A 15,017-nucleotide genomic window follows, 5' to 3' on the forward strand; every position below is an offset into this window, starting at 1 on the left:
TCCTTTTCATTATAACCAGGATTTTCAAATGCTGCTTCCTGGAAGTTGCTTCAGGCAACCCATTCCATTTCAACCCATTCCATTTAAAATACATGAAACTTGGAAAAAAATAAAATGCACTCTAGGGACAACTGACATATTATTGCAACTTCTGATTAGTTGTCATTTTAATAAATAAATATTACAGATTTAAGTTTACCACCTAAATTTTGATTCGATATTGCTTTTATCTAGTGCATCTTTTGCAACGATAAAGATGTCACTTGAAAAATGGGTTTCCTAGCTAGGAAAATAACATTGATATTTGATATTTCCTGGCCTACAAATTACATTGCTTCTTTGCCAGAGATACATTATATAATACATAGCAAACATTATAAGGACTACTAACATATATAATACATGGAAGTGGATTTGACTCAACTGATAGAGCAAACTCAGGGCCTCCTGACCTGTGTGGTGAGCTGGCCCATATGCAGTGCTGATACACACAACGAGTGCTGTGCCATGCTGGGGTGTCCCCCGCACAGGGTAGCCCCATGCACAAGGAGTGCGTCCCTCAAGGACAGCCACCCCTCGCAAAAAAAAAAAAGCGCAGCCCACCCAGGAGTGGCATTGCACACACAGCTGATGTAGCTAGATGACGCAACAAAAAGACAGATTCCCGGTGCTGCTGACAAGAATGCAAGTGGACAGAGAACACACAGCGAATGGACACAGAGAGCAGTCATGGGGAGGGGGGAGGGAAGGGGAGAGAAATAAAAAAAAAAATAATAATATAGTACAGCATTTGTAACAAGCATCATACAGTGAATCATAGACTATAGATACCCAGGCTGCTAGGGGAAGGACTGTAGATAGTAGGCAAGGGTAGACTCTCTCTCTTTTTCTTTTTCTTTTTCTTTTCCTTCCTTCCTTCCTTCTTTCCTTTTTTTTTTTTTTTTTTCTTTTTTCTTTCTTTCTTTCTTTCTTAAGCTAGTCTTTAAAAATATGCATGTATATGTTCAGGCCACAAATTGATAGTTGTGTAGATATATTCTATTTTTTCCCCTCCATTTTAAGAGACAGGACTATTTCTGTTGGTTAGATTTCGTGCTAATGAGAGTACAGTTTCAAAACACATATGTACAAGTTGAATTTGCCTGACTTCATGGCCAAAATTGTGAGCTCTTAACTTTGACTATTTGTTCCAGGAAAGCTTCCTTGTTTCTAGGAGAAAACTGGAAGATGACTGCACATTCATAACTGCTACAGAAATGTATACACCTCCCCACCCCATATCAAAACCCTAGACTCTGCTAATAAAGTCAGTGATATTACCCTCAGATCTGAAGAGCCATTCTTTCTTTTCAGATCAGCATACAATTTGTTAAAAGCTCAGATCTCAAAATGATGGTTCACTTGGAAGAACTTCACTCTGCATACTTCTCCACATGGGGACACTAACAGCTTTTACCAACATTTGTATTTTGCAAGAGTAGAGTTAAAGAGTATTTTTGCGGAGAGACTATGAGAGAAATGTCTAGAGTGAATGCTTGCTATTTGCCTCAAAGTGAGGTCTTTTAATCGGATCTGAGGCTGGACTGGATGACCTCAAAGGCTCTCTCCTTTTTCAACTACAAGTCTAATTTCTTGTTAGGTTTTATGGTAACAAGAAAAATTGCTATTTGCAGCCTTCTTCCTGTTTGTTTTTTACATATCAAATTACTTCCTAGCATCTCTGATGATTTGACAACTGTATTTTATCTTTATTTGGTCATTGGTCACAGTACCTCTAAGTGGCTTGTTCAAATCTTATGTGAACTATGTAGGACCAGAAGATGAATATAGCATACTTTTGGAAAGTAAAAGGCAGTGATCAAGAATCTAGGACTTTGGGAAGCGGACTTGGCCCAGTGGATAGGGCGTCCATCTACCACATGGGAGGTCCGCGATTCAAACCCCAGGCCTTCTTGACCCGTGTGGAGCTGGCCCAAGTGCAGTGCTGATGCGTGCAAGGAGTGCCCTGCCACGCAGTGGTGTCCCCTGCGTAGGGGAGCCCCACGTGCAAGGAGTGCACCCCGTAAGGAGAGCTGCCTAGTGCGAAAAAGTGCAGCCTGCCCAGGGATGGTGCCGCACACATGGAGAGCTGACATAGCAAGATGACGCACCAAAAAGAAACACAGATTCCCAGTGCCGCTGATAAGTATATAGCGGTCACAGAAGAACACACAGCGAATGGACACAGAGAGGAGACAACTGGGGGCGGAGGGGTAGGAAGGGGAGAGAAATAAGTAAATAAATAAATAAATCTTAAAAAAAAAATCTAGGACTTTTAAATCTATTTCACCAGTGATATGATTTTGAGTGTGTGTTTGTACGTGAGGTCAGAGATTGCACTGAATTCAGTTTCTTATCTCAAGGACCTACTGCTTTGCTGGACACAATGGAAGTCCTTAATAAATCACTGCTGAATGAATGAGATAGTACTAGAAATATAATATTGTTTGTGGTTACTTATGAACCCCAAATTCAACGCATTCTTGGACTTAATCTGCATTCCTGTGGGTGTGAACCCATTGTCAGAAGGACGTCCTGAGAATGCTATTTTTAGTTACAGTGTGGATAGCCTGAATGAGGTTGAGTCTTAATCTGGATTAGTGGAATCTTTCATAAGCAGAAGAAATTCAGAAATAGTGAGGGGAAACCATGGAAGGAGCCAGAAGCCAGAAGTCACTGGAACCCAGAAGCAAAAGGAGTAGACATGACCATGTGATAGCAAAGCCAGGGAACCCACGCTTTGCTGGGCAGCCAGAATGCCAGACCCACAGAGAAAGCAAGCCTTCTAATCTCTGAAACTGTGAACCCATAAAACCCTGCTGTTTAAACTCATCTATTCTGCAGTATTTGCCACAGCTGCCTAGAAACAAACACATTATTTGACAGAATATGGTAACGTTTTCATTTTTAATGATGGGAATATTGATTATTCTTAGTTTACCATTCTGCAACCCTATCTCCTCCACCAAATTAATGAAATTTCCCCATTAATAATAAAGATATTTATAATGAGCAATGGACTTCACCCTAAATTGTGTAGTGAAAGGACAAAGATTTTGGAAGTAGAACAGAATTTTAACCATTGAACAGGTTATGTAACCTTTTTGTGCCTTAATATGGGTCCAGAACAATAACAGCTACTTCTCCCACTATCAGAATATCACTGTCATGAGTGGCACTTATTAAGCCTCACCAAGAGCCAGGGAATGTGCATAATAGTATTTAATCTGCACAACATGCCTGGAAGGGCGGTCTTATTATTATTGTCTTACCCTGGCTCACAGCCGTTGAGTATCCTGTCCAAGGTCAGCCAGTCAGTCAAGCATGCTGGAGGAGGCATAATGCTGTACCACAGATGACTGCTGTGAGCACTTGGTGGCTGGCTCCCCATAAACGGTGGCTATTATGACGAGGACACTAATGTAGAAGTCCTTGGAGTGCACAGCATTTTAGACGGAATAAGTTTATGAGATCGATTCCCTCCCTGATAGAAAAGGCAGTCAGCATGAAAGCTAACTCTGCTTAAGGGGAGAGGACACTTAAGGGTGTGTTGGGGAGTGAGGGTATGGGAAGTGATTAGTTTATTCCAAAACTAAAATTGTCTTTTTTGAGAATGTACTCTTCAACACTCAAGCTAGAGGAGTGTGTGCAAGTGGGGAACAGGAAAACAGAGACTAAAACCAATTTTATCAGTTTTTCACAATTTACCGATTATATGTCTTGAATATTTCAAAGAACAGCTTGGAACGGTCTGCCTTCCTCTTCCTTTAAGAGAAATCTGTTGCTCAGCGTCGTTCAGCCTTTGGGCCCAGTACTCCATCCCACAGAGAGCTGCCGAAGAGAATAATAACACTAGCAGTGTCATCCGCTGACGCGAAGGACAGGAATACACTAGCAGCCCAGACTTGGCTTCTTGCCTCTTGGTAAGGCACCAAACCACCTGGCTTACCGACAGCCTTCCTGGGAGGTACTCCCTTACTCTAGCGCTATTTAAATTTCTCTGCATGGAGGACTGCTTCTTTCCTCCAAGCCCATTATCTCTTTAATCTCACCTCTCTCTCTCTTTTTATCCCTGAGATTAACAGAGTAACCAAGAGTACAGACCAGAGCATGTTATCATGGGGTTTCTGGATGGGCTTCAGGCCCCTCTTGTACTAAATTCCTGACCTCATAGAAGGGGAGAGAGGCTCAGGCGATCTCCATTTCTGGAAGTTCTAGATATCTTAAAAAATAGGTAAATAGTGTTAGCAGAATCATTAAAATAAATGATTTACTTTAACTATTACTATTTACTCTGATCAATGAACATTTTTAGCTCAAAACAACAAAAATAAATATAATTGTGCAAAGTGCAGAATAGTTACAGCATTTATTAAAATACTAATTCAGAGTGCTTTTCAGGAGGTATGGTTCAGTTATGGTCCCATGGCTAAGTTTGTCTGATAATGTTCTATTTTTTCATACCTTAGAGTGTGTCTCTGGAGTGAATGTGTGTAATCTATGTTTTTTTTTTTTTTAATCTTCACAGTCACAATTTGAGCATTTCTGGGGATGGGTGGTCCAGGCCATGTGGCCACAAGTGCTTCTAAATTTACCTATGAACTCAGTCCCTTCTGAAAGATTTTTCCCCTGACATTGAAAGCTAACAACTTTTATGCTTATGCATTAATTTCCCAGGTTTCATCAAATTCTCCAACCTTTCTTATCCAAGAAAGGCAGGAACTTCTTGTCTTAAAAATAACCTAATAACCCACACTTGAAATTCACATTTGAAATTTGGAATACTATTTTTTTAAAACTGCATATCTTTTTGTCCTTGCAATTTAACGTATATGAAATTTTAAAAATATTACTTCCTGTTTTTTCAAGGTGTAGTAATCTTGTAGTCATCACGTTTTCCTAATTTTTCTCCCCCCATCCCTATTATAGGATACATAAATTCAAAAAAAGAACATTGAAAACACTGAGTAGGCAATGGTCTAGACATCGCCTTGCTCTGCTCTAGCTGTGTGGCCCTGTAGAAGTGCTTTCCCTTTCTAGTCCTCAGTTTCTTTGTCACTGAGATGAGATGGTTGATTCCATTTCTCAAGTCTATTTTAGCTTTCAGGGACTGTGATTTTCCTTACTCTCTTCCTCTATCTCCTGCCAAACCATCCCCAGAATATTTTAATATCCCAGTCCAAAGATATTGTCATGGTGTACTGGTCTACTCTTAGAAATAAAAGGAAACAAAACATTAGTGTTTATTTTTAACTAAAAACAAAACTAGGGCCTAAAGATTCAGACTTATTCTTTTCCTTCACTTGGTGGCAATAAAATGTGTTTTGTTCTCATGGTGAGCAGTGAGTGCCAAGTAAACTCAAATCAAAATAAAAACTTAGAAAAAAAAAGGGAAAAAAATCTAACTTTTTTTGGGCCAAGTTGCCAGCCACAGATCTGCACCAATACTATATGACCACTAGATGACGATATAAGTTCACCAAATAACAAGCATTTTCTTTGGTCCAGCATTAAAATCCCAGTGATTGATGCCAGAACAGGTTAATGCATTAATTAAAGAAACTTAGTCAAATATAATTAGGTGCTGGAGTGTGAGTTAATACTCTGATTGCATTTAGTAACTCAATGCTTATTGGAAGAAAAGATAGCTAAACTAGAACTAAATTTATCCTATTGCTGAGTCTATCTGCTATTAAATTCAAGCTTACTCTTCGGGCTAGAGTTGAAAATAAACACACAGACCCGACAAAATGTGTTTAATTCATACTTTTCCCTACAGTTTTGATTTTCATATTTTAAAATAGCAGTTGTTTGGGATGTAGAGTGCCTCACATATATTATTCATAAATGAAGTACTTTATTCTTATCAGGAATGCCAGCACTATAAGATACTGGTGTTTTTAAAGGGGAAATGGCTGACTTACTGTAAACTGTTGGCTGGGCCATTATTGACTGGCAGGCTCGACTGGGAAGCACTTTGTTAGTGGATTAGGTTGCCCTGGAAATGCCTTCCTGAAACTCTAATGATGCACTTAAGGGAGCCCTCTGGGACAGGAGTAAAACGTCTCTTACAGGCGTGTCTTCCACCAGAGTCCTCTTGGGATGAGCTGGACAGGGACAGGGCACATTCAAAGAGATACTTAGTAAGGAAACAGACCCAGAAAAAGGCTGCAGGTAACAATTTCTTATAGGTAAGCTAAAATACTGACTTACTGCTTTAATCTGTGGGCTTTCTGTAGGTGCTGGTGCGCCATCTATTCATTTTGAACAAGCATCATTAATTCCAGAGATTCTTTTTTATGGTTCATCTATCTATCTATCTATCTATCTATCTATCTATCTATCTATCTATCTATCTATCTATCTATCTATCTACCTACCTACCTACCTACCTACCTACCTACCATCTCTCTATCTGATTGTCTGGTGGGGGAGGGTGGCAGAAAGAAGGAGAAGGAAGAAAGAGAAGGACCTTTGAAAGATGGTTTACTCCCCTTTGACTAAATAAAAGCTACTTTGTAGCTGGCGTAATGGGGTCATTCGGTGTGAATTTTTTAAAACAAGCTTTCGAGGGGAAATTTGCCTTTCAGCAGAAATTCAGTACTTGTGAAAAGGATTTGTTTGTAGATTTTTCTAATGCAAAATCATCAGTGTGTACCTCACCACTGGGGTCGAGAGAGGGGGAAGGGTAAAGGCAAGAAAGAAAGGGCAATGCAAATACCCGTCGATCGTGCGGACTACGGGCCGGGCCCCGGAGGGAAGAGGCTGCGCCGCTCTGCGCCCCCGCCCCCGCCCCGCGCGCCCGGGAGCCCGCGCTCCACCGCCCGGGCGCCGCGTCCCGGTGCAGTCCTGGCAACCTGTCACAGAAGAGGATGTGACTCCGAGCTGCCTCCGCTTTCTCCAAGCCATATTCCTTTAAGATGATGTAATAGTCATTTCCCTGGATGGTTTCTTGCCTGCACTGCTGAAACAACAGCATCGGAACTGCGCTGGGAACTGTGGAACCACCCAGCTCCGCCGCCGGAGAAACCCGAGCCGGAGCCCGCGCTGCTTCTCTGCTCTGCGGCGGCCGCCGGCTCCCACCTGGCTGGGGACATGGAAGTCCGTTTGCCCTTGCCGGCAGGTGGGGTGGCTACCTGGGACCCCATCAGGGCTCGTTTGTATGTCTTTCTGCATCTGAGCTCACTGAAGAGCTTCTAAGTCCCAGGCTCTCTTGCAACTTACTTCTGTTTTTAAAGGCTTGTGGTTTTTGTTTTTTTTCTGGAGAAGCTTTGGTTAAATATTTTTCTCTGCTTTACTTCTTCAACCCAACCACCTAATCACGGTTTAACTTTTCTGTGACTTCTTTTAACTTCAGATTGCAAGTGAATATATACATCATGCATATGTACATTTATAGAAATACACACATATAAATATATAATTACTATTTTCTAAGAGCACATCTTTCTGGCACTTTCACTGATACTTCTGTCCTTTACCTGTTTGGGATTTGACAAGACCTAGACAGTGTGGCTGTGGATTCTGGTTGCTTTGCAAATGGGTGTTCCTTCATGAGAACTGGGTCTCCAGCTCCCACTAAGGTAAGCCCTGAGACTTACTGCTTTTTCTGTCCCCTTTAAAAAGTTGAAAATTGCATATTCCTTTCTAATGCAGAATTTACAAACAGGAATGTCTTATTAGTAATTATTGGAGACAAACATGTTGACATAAAATAGCATGAGAGAATGTACGATTTAGTTGAAGTAAGGCTGAAATCAGTATTTCCAGGGCTGCTTATGTAAAATAATCTCTCTCCCTCCCTCCCTGTTCCCCTCCCTCTCTCTCCCTCTCTTCCCTCTCTCCAGCAGTCAGTCTTTCTTTTTGTGACTCATGCTGGGTTTGAGAAAATCATTTTCTCTTTTTTCCTTCAGACAAACCTGTGACTGACTGAGGACTTGGCCTGCCTTGCCTTCTGAGTCTGGTGGAAGATCGGATGCAGATGAGTCGATTATATTCCATGAAGTAATAGCTCAGCACCAGACTGGATTTAAACTACATTTTCAGTGTCATTTCACCTGTGGACTCTTCCAAATTTTGCTTTCCTGGGAAAAAACTGGGGTAAGAGGAAGTTGTTTTTACAAGTTAGGATCCTTTTCCCTGTCTTACAAGTTGATGTGAAGGATAAGGCTGTGACTCCATTGGATTGCACCTTTAAATAAAAATTGGACAAGGAAAAAAAAGAAAGGGACAATGGCTTTGAGTGGAAACTGTAGTCGTTATTATCCTCGAGAACAAGGGTCTGCAGTTCCCAACTCCTTCCCTGAGGTCGTGGAGCTGAATGTTGGGGGTCAAGTTTATTTCACTCGCCATTCCACATTAATAAGCATCCCTCATTCCCTTCTGTGGAAAATGTTTTCCCCAAAGAGAGACACGGCTAACGACTTAGCCAAGGACTCCAAGGGAAGGTTTTTCATCGACAGAGATGGATTCTTGTTCCGTTATATTCTGGACTATCTCAGGGACAGGCAGGTGGTCCTGCCTGATCACTTTCCAGAAAGGGGGAGACTAAAAAGGGAAGCTGAGTACTTCCTGCTCCCAGACTTGGTCAAACTCCTGACCCCCGATGAAATCAAGCAAAGCCCAGACGAATTCTGCCACAGCGACTTTGAGGATGCCTCCCAAGGAAGCGACCCGAGAATCTGTCCCCCTTCCTCCCTGCTCCCTGCCGACCGCAAGTGGGGTTTCATCACTGTGGGTTACAGGGGATCATGCGCCACGGGCAGGGAGGGCCAAGCTGATGCCAAGTTTCGGAGAGTTCCCCGGATTTTGGTTTGTGGAAGGATTTCCTTGGCAAAGGAAGTCTTTGGAGAAACTTTGAATGAGAGCAGGGACCCTGACCGAGCCCCAGAAAGATACACCTCCAGATTTTATCTCAAATTCAAGCACCTGGAAAGAGCTTTTGATATGTTGTCAGAGTGTGGATTCCACATGGTTGCCTGTAACTCATCGGTGACAGCATCTTTTGTCAATCAATATACAGAAGACAAGATCTGGTCAAGCTACACTGAATACGTCTTCTACCGTAAGGACAAAGGGTTACTTTTGTTTTTTATGTGTATCGTTTCTCTTTACAGATGTATGTGATTGGAGTGTTCAGTCAATGTCTAAGGAATCCTGTTTGGTTTGTTTTTTTCTTTTTTCTTTTCTCTTGATTTCTAGCTAGAGTATTAGAGGTTGTAATTCAGCTCTCCTATCTTTTCTAAGGCAACTTTCATTCATTTTTCAGTGAAGTCAAAGAATGTTCAAAGGCCTCAAAATCACAAAGTGCAAATGATGTATGTATACGTAGTACATGGAATGAAAACAAACATGTATGTCTGTTTGACAATTAATGAACTGTGCAGATAAGGACAATGTTTAGAACGTGGCTATTGGTCCACAGGAGTGTGGTAGAATCAGAGTGGGCAAAGTGCTCTCTCTATGCTTCTAGCTGATTTTGGGGTCTATTAAGCTGGTTGCTAAAGACTTGCTTTCCTCAAGAGCTCTGAATACACAAATGAATGGTGTGGTCTTGGCTAGATGGCAGTGCAGGCTGCCGAAAGGCCCCTTTCTACCCCCAAGTTGGAAATTTGCTTTTATGGGCTTTACAAATCTGCTATTTGATTCTTTAACATTTTGTGCTGAGACCCGAGTTGCACTGCAGACTTAATTAAGCTGAACTTCATTTAAATCCATTTAAAAAGAACTTGATCCTTGGGGATTGTCAATCACAAGCAAACACCTCAGACAGCTGAAGTGATAGAATTACTGACTTAAAAGGAAACTAGGAGAAAAAAAAGGAAAAAGAAAAGGAAACAATTGTACTGAAGCCTTTTAAGTCAGGGTTTCTTAGAGATCAGGTCATTTGCTTAAATCAAGACATGGGGCACAGGTTGCCTTGTTTTATGAAATGGTATTACTTTAAAGAAACTATAAGCCATTGATCTCTGAAGGGCACAAATCAGCCTTTTCAGCTTAGTGCTTGATTTAATGGCTGATTTTCTACAGGCCTGGGAGTTGGATGAAGTGAATTCCATGAGAAACATATTTTCAGCATTAACATTAGATTTCTTGTATTTTTGTTTTAAAGGAAATCCAGCGTTTGTGGGGTTAAAATGTGTTTTAACTTCTTTGAGCAAAAAGGTAGGGCTGAATTTCTTCGGTTGGTTTATGCCTACAGTTCTGTTCATTCTTTTGGAGACTGTACCGGGAACTGTGGTGAAATGGCCAATGTGAAGCCGAGGTGTTCTGTGCTGGATTATCACACGTTTGGTTTTTAGAAGTGAGGACATATGGACTGCATAGAAAGGGCAGCCTATGGAGAAAAATGAAATCAGTTATCAGTTCAGGATGTAATGTAAAACATTCCGTCCAAAAACCCTGTCTATGGTCTCTATTCTCTACATCTTCCTCCGTGCTACAGCTTAGCCACAGATACTGATTTCTTCCTTCTGGTATATTTCCCACCAATATAGAAATAAGATTTCATCTTTTTTTAGTCTTCTATAAAGGAATCTGACATTATCTGTGCTGTAGAACAAGTACTTTCTCCAAAGTTTCTGGAGAACTGCATCTTGGAGGTAGTTCAAAGGTAGGTCTGTGCTACTTACATTGTTCTCCATTTTCTAATTTTTGGAAACATAGTAACTTAAGAAGCTTTAGCCTAATAAATTAAAATTTACCAGACCTACTACCTCCAAAAGACATATCTTTTTTTTTTTTTAAGAAGGAATGTATTCAGAAAACAAAATAACTGAAAAGAGCACAATAGATTTCTAATCATCGTCTCCCCAAATGAGAGCTGGAGACTGACATTTGCCTACTTGCTCAGTGTCATTTCTATGTTCATTAAAGACTCGTCTGTCTAACATTATGTCCTTAGATTGCTCTGGACATGCTTTGTTCTCCTGATCATGTAATTGCTTCCCTCTTTGCTAGACTGCTGAGATGTTGCTGAGGAGCAGTTTGTTCTCCATCTCTCTATGAACAGGCTAACACAAACAGTGAAACTTGGTACCACACTGCATGTAACTTGCATATGAGTGACTTCCCTTTTGTACTAACTGTTAACTCTTCCTCTGTCTTAGGACCAATAAAACTGACAGCTGGCTTTCTAGGGTGCATTACAGCTTCCGTGCAGCTGCTTAGCCATAATTATTTAATTAGAAGCTGCCAACTGTGCCTATATAAGCATTAATTCATCAAGCTGTTGTGCTGGGGTTAATGGGCCAAAACCATGGGAGGTACTCTAAAGCAGGGAGTTGGCTGCTTTAGATGTTCTTCGCAAAGGAACTCAAATTCCTCCTGGATAAAAGAATAATAATAGTAACACTGTGGTGATAAACTCCTTAGATCCAAGGGATTAACTACAAGCAGTTAGACATTACTAATAACCTGGGGATAATGAAGAATCCCTTTCCCTGAATCCATACCACAATAAAAAAGGAGCAGAGAGAAATTAATGGATTGCATATGGTGGTTGTCTGTCATGGGGAGAGATTCCTTCTTTTCCTGTTTCTCTATTTTCACTTTTAAGTTTTCCAAGAGATGTTTTGCAGGCCAAAATCTCCTAAGCCAGTTATTAACAAGTTAGATTCCTGTCTTGTTTAATTTTTAATACCCTTAGAGGTGCCTCACATAGACCTTTAATTGAGGGGCAACATGAGGTAGGTAGTTTTGACTAAGTCATTTTATTAATGTAGAACTAGGTGCAGTTTTATTAGTCAGGATTCTCTAGAGAAACAGAACCAAAAGGATATGTGTATGTATAAATATTAAGAGATTTATTATAGGAATTGGCTCACATGACTCTGGGAATTGGCAAGTCCAAATTCTGTATGGCAAGCCACGTAGAGATGACGTTCAGTTCCCTGGGAGAAGTGGGCTGGCTGAAGTTGAGATAGAAATTCTTTCTGATTTCTGAAATTCTCAGTTCTGGCTTTAAGATTTCTAATTGATTGGGTAAAGAACTTCCCATACTGCTGAAGGTAATCTCCTTTGTTGATTGTAGATATGATTAGTTATAGATACAATCAACTAACAAATTATATAAATCCATCTATGAAATACCCTCACAGTAATAATCAGGCCAATGTTTGCTTGACCAAACAACTGCACACCATCACCTAGCCAACTTGGCACATGAAATTCATTATCACAACGGGTAAAAAGTCACCAGTTGATTGTATATATTTAAGAGAGAAGTGAGAAGTATGTTTGCCCACATTACACAAACACCAAAAGATAATACATGAAATACCATGGAGAATATGTACAGTTCTCTGCAAACAAAAAAGTTAATGAGTGATATAAGAACATAGAAAATAAATGTCTCTCCTAGGATTGCCTCACAAAGTATTTTAGATGCTTCTTTTGTTTTAATTTAAAATAATAAGGTACATTTTTCTCCTTTCCCACCCAATTATTTAAATAATTACCAATTAGCTAAATAAATGGGAGCTAAGTCATTCAGAAAAGAGAAGCCCTGGTTTTGAACCAGATCCTTAATAACTATTTATACTGTTTAGAAACAAAATCACAGGTACATCAATATAAATGAACCCCTTATTTCTAAAGCTATCTTCCCAATGCCAGGGAGAGTTGGAAGATTTTTCCTGGTTGGAAAGAATTATGAATATTTCCCTAAGCCAACTCATGAGTAAGTTACTTCAGATCATGTATGAAAGCTCTAAGATTAAAAGGTATTTGGCTCTAATACAATTGTGAAAGCACTCATAGGATGCTTACTCCAAAAGCATACACCCTAGGTTCTGTGAAATATAGATACAGACACCTATTCTTCACCTTTTCCACAAATTGCTGCTTGTGGATACATTTTAGCCTTTTTTCCTTCACTTCATTTCTTTAAATTTAAAGAGTTGGCTTCCACAAAAGTCTCTAGATTACTTCATATCTGTAGTATATATCCTCAGGGCTGTTGATTAAGATGGAGTGTTGGTGAAAAGTAGATGAGGAAATTCTTTCCCACTTAAAATTCAGTAATGTGACCTTTAATTTGGAAGGAAAATATTGTTCTGACCCACTGGGAATCATTTGTTACTCACTTTAGAAGCTTCAGTAGAAAGTTGTGTTTTCTTAGGAAAGCAGGTGGAGATGCATCTATCTTGAAGTGACTTTAGCTCTTTTTCTACTGGTTACTTGAAATACAACAATAATAGCTTCAATTTTGATTGACCATGGAGATGTGACGGTGGCATGTTCAAAATGAACAAGAGGGACAGTGTAGGCAAAACTGAAGTATGTGAGGTGATGGCTGCTGCCACCACCTGCAACTCCCCTTTCTGTGACTGTTTTTCTGTCCTCTCCACCTTAGGTGCTCTCTTTTCCTCCTGTTTTAGTCATCCCTGCTTTCAAGTTCTTCCCCCCGCCCCCACGTTTTCAGGAAACATGCTCTGTCATTACACTTAAAAGTTTTAAACGCATGGTGTTGCCTTTCCCAGGGGTATTTGTACATAAAACTTTTAATGATTTAATAATTGTGGATCAGACAACTTTGTCCCCTGAAGGAAGTATTCCTAAAGCTTTAAGCTTCTTAATTTTCAATGGAAAAAAAAAAAGCAACACTATTTAAGTATAAGACCTCATCATGAAGTCAATTTAGACTCATGCTAGGCAGATATAGTGTGATAATGATGATGATAAAGGGCAAGGGGGGTAGTGGATGGAATTTGTACTTATCTTTTTAAGATGCTGTGCTGAGAATTGGACTCAATATAACAGTGATATAAGTATGTTAATAAAGTATTTTACTATACTCTTTGCTTCCATACCAAACAAGGTCTGTACAAGAGACCCCTCCTTTTTGGGAGGCTGTTAAAGTAAATTCTGCCCAGCATTCTCTGTGGCATCTTTGAATGAATTTGACAGCAAGAAAATTGTCAATATGTGGACAAAAAGGGGAGGTCTTTAAGGATGCTCCCAAGTGCTATGATATATTAAAGTATGTATGTGTGTGTGTGTGTGTGTGTATGATTGGAGAGGGAAGACTAAATGTTTCTGGCAGCCTAATGAGGTTTAAATCTTAACAAAGAAAGAAGAAATGGAAATAACTGAGAATATGCCACAAAGCTCTGTTTGGAACACCTCCAAGTGCGAACCATGGAGCAGAGTGAGTATGCACAGAACGAGCTTCACTTTAATGCATGGGAAAAAGTTCTTTAGCAATTGATAGATGAATGCTTGGTTTCTGCATCATAACTGACTGTTGCTCTTTTCCTGTCATCTTTGATCCTCCCTATGGTTTGCCTCAAATACTGAATTTCTTCGCAAGTCAGTTAAAATGTTTTCATTACAGACATTTTTAATTGATCCCAAAGCAGAGACTGTAGTATAGTGAACTTCCTTGAGTCCAACCCCCAGCTCCAGTCATTACAGTGATCATTGCAAGGCCAATCTTGTTTCATCTGTATTTTTACATACTTTCCTCCTGTCTCCACTGGATTACTTTGAAGTAAATCTCAGACATCAGTCATTTCACTTATCCACAAATACCATAGTATACATCTAAGTCTCTTTTCATCTACAGATCTCACTCTCTCTCGCTCTCTCTCTGGTTCTCTCCCCCTTCCTTCTTCCATTTTCCCTTCCCTTCCCTTCCATTCCCTCCCCTTCTGTTTTCCCTTTCCCTCTTTCCCTCCCTCCTGTTCTTTCTTTGTAGAAACCAGGTTGTTGTTTATATTGAATATCCCACATTCTGGATTTTGCTGGCCCATCTCTATGATCTCTGTGGTGTCATTAACACATTTTTCTGTCCCCCATATTTTCTATACTGGTTGCTAGATCTAATCTCCAGATTCTAGAGGCTTGTCAGATTCATATTCTAAATTTTTGGAAAGAAATCTTCATAGATGGCGGCAAGTCCATTTTTACTTTGCATTGGCAGTTTGAAATGTTGTATGCTTTGGAGGCCATGGGAAGGGCACATTTTATTGTTAGCT

At 40.2% G+C, this 15,017-nt stretch overlaps 1 protein-coding gene across 1 annotated transcript in view; it reads left to right on the top strand.

The window, feature by feature from the left end:
* Nucleotides 1-6,559: 6,559 nt before the first annotated feature.
* The window catches only part of KCTD16 (potassium channel tetramerization domain containing 16), a 306,981-nt gene continuing 298,523 nt past the window's right edge, over nt 6,560-15,017 (top strand). Inside the window, exons 1-2 of the mRNA XM_058280237.1 lie at nt 6,560-7,622; nt 7,953-9,103. Coding sequence (XP_058136220.1) covers nt 8,272-9,103 — 832 coding nt within the window. The 5' untranslated portion in view covers nt 6,560-7,622; nt 7,953-8,271. The remainder of the gene's footprint in view (nt 7,623-7,952; nt 9,104-15,017) is intronic.

Source organism: Dasypus novemcinctus, chromosome 2 (genome assembly GCF_030445035.2).
Source record: "Dasypus novemcinctus isolate mDasNov1 chromosome 2, mDasNov1.1.hap2, whole genome shotgun sequence".
Lineage (NCBI taxonomy): Eukaryota > Metazoa > Chordata > Mammalia > Cingulata > Dasypodidae > Dasypus > Dasypus novemcinctus.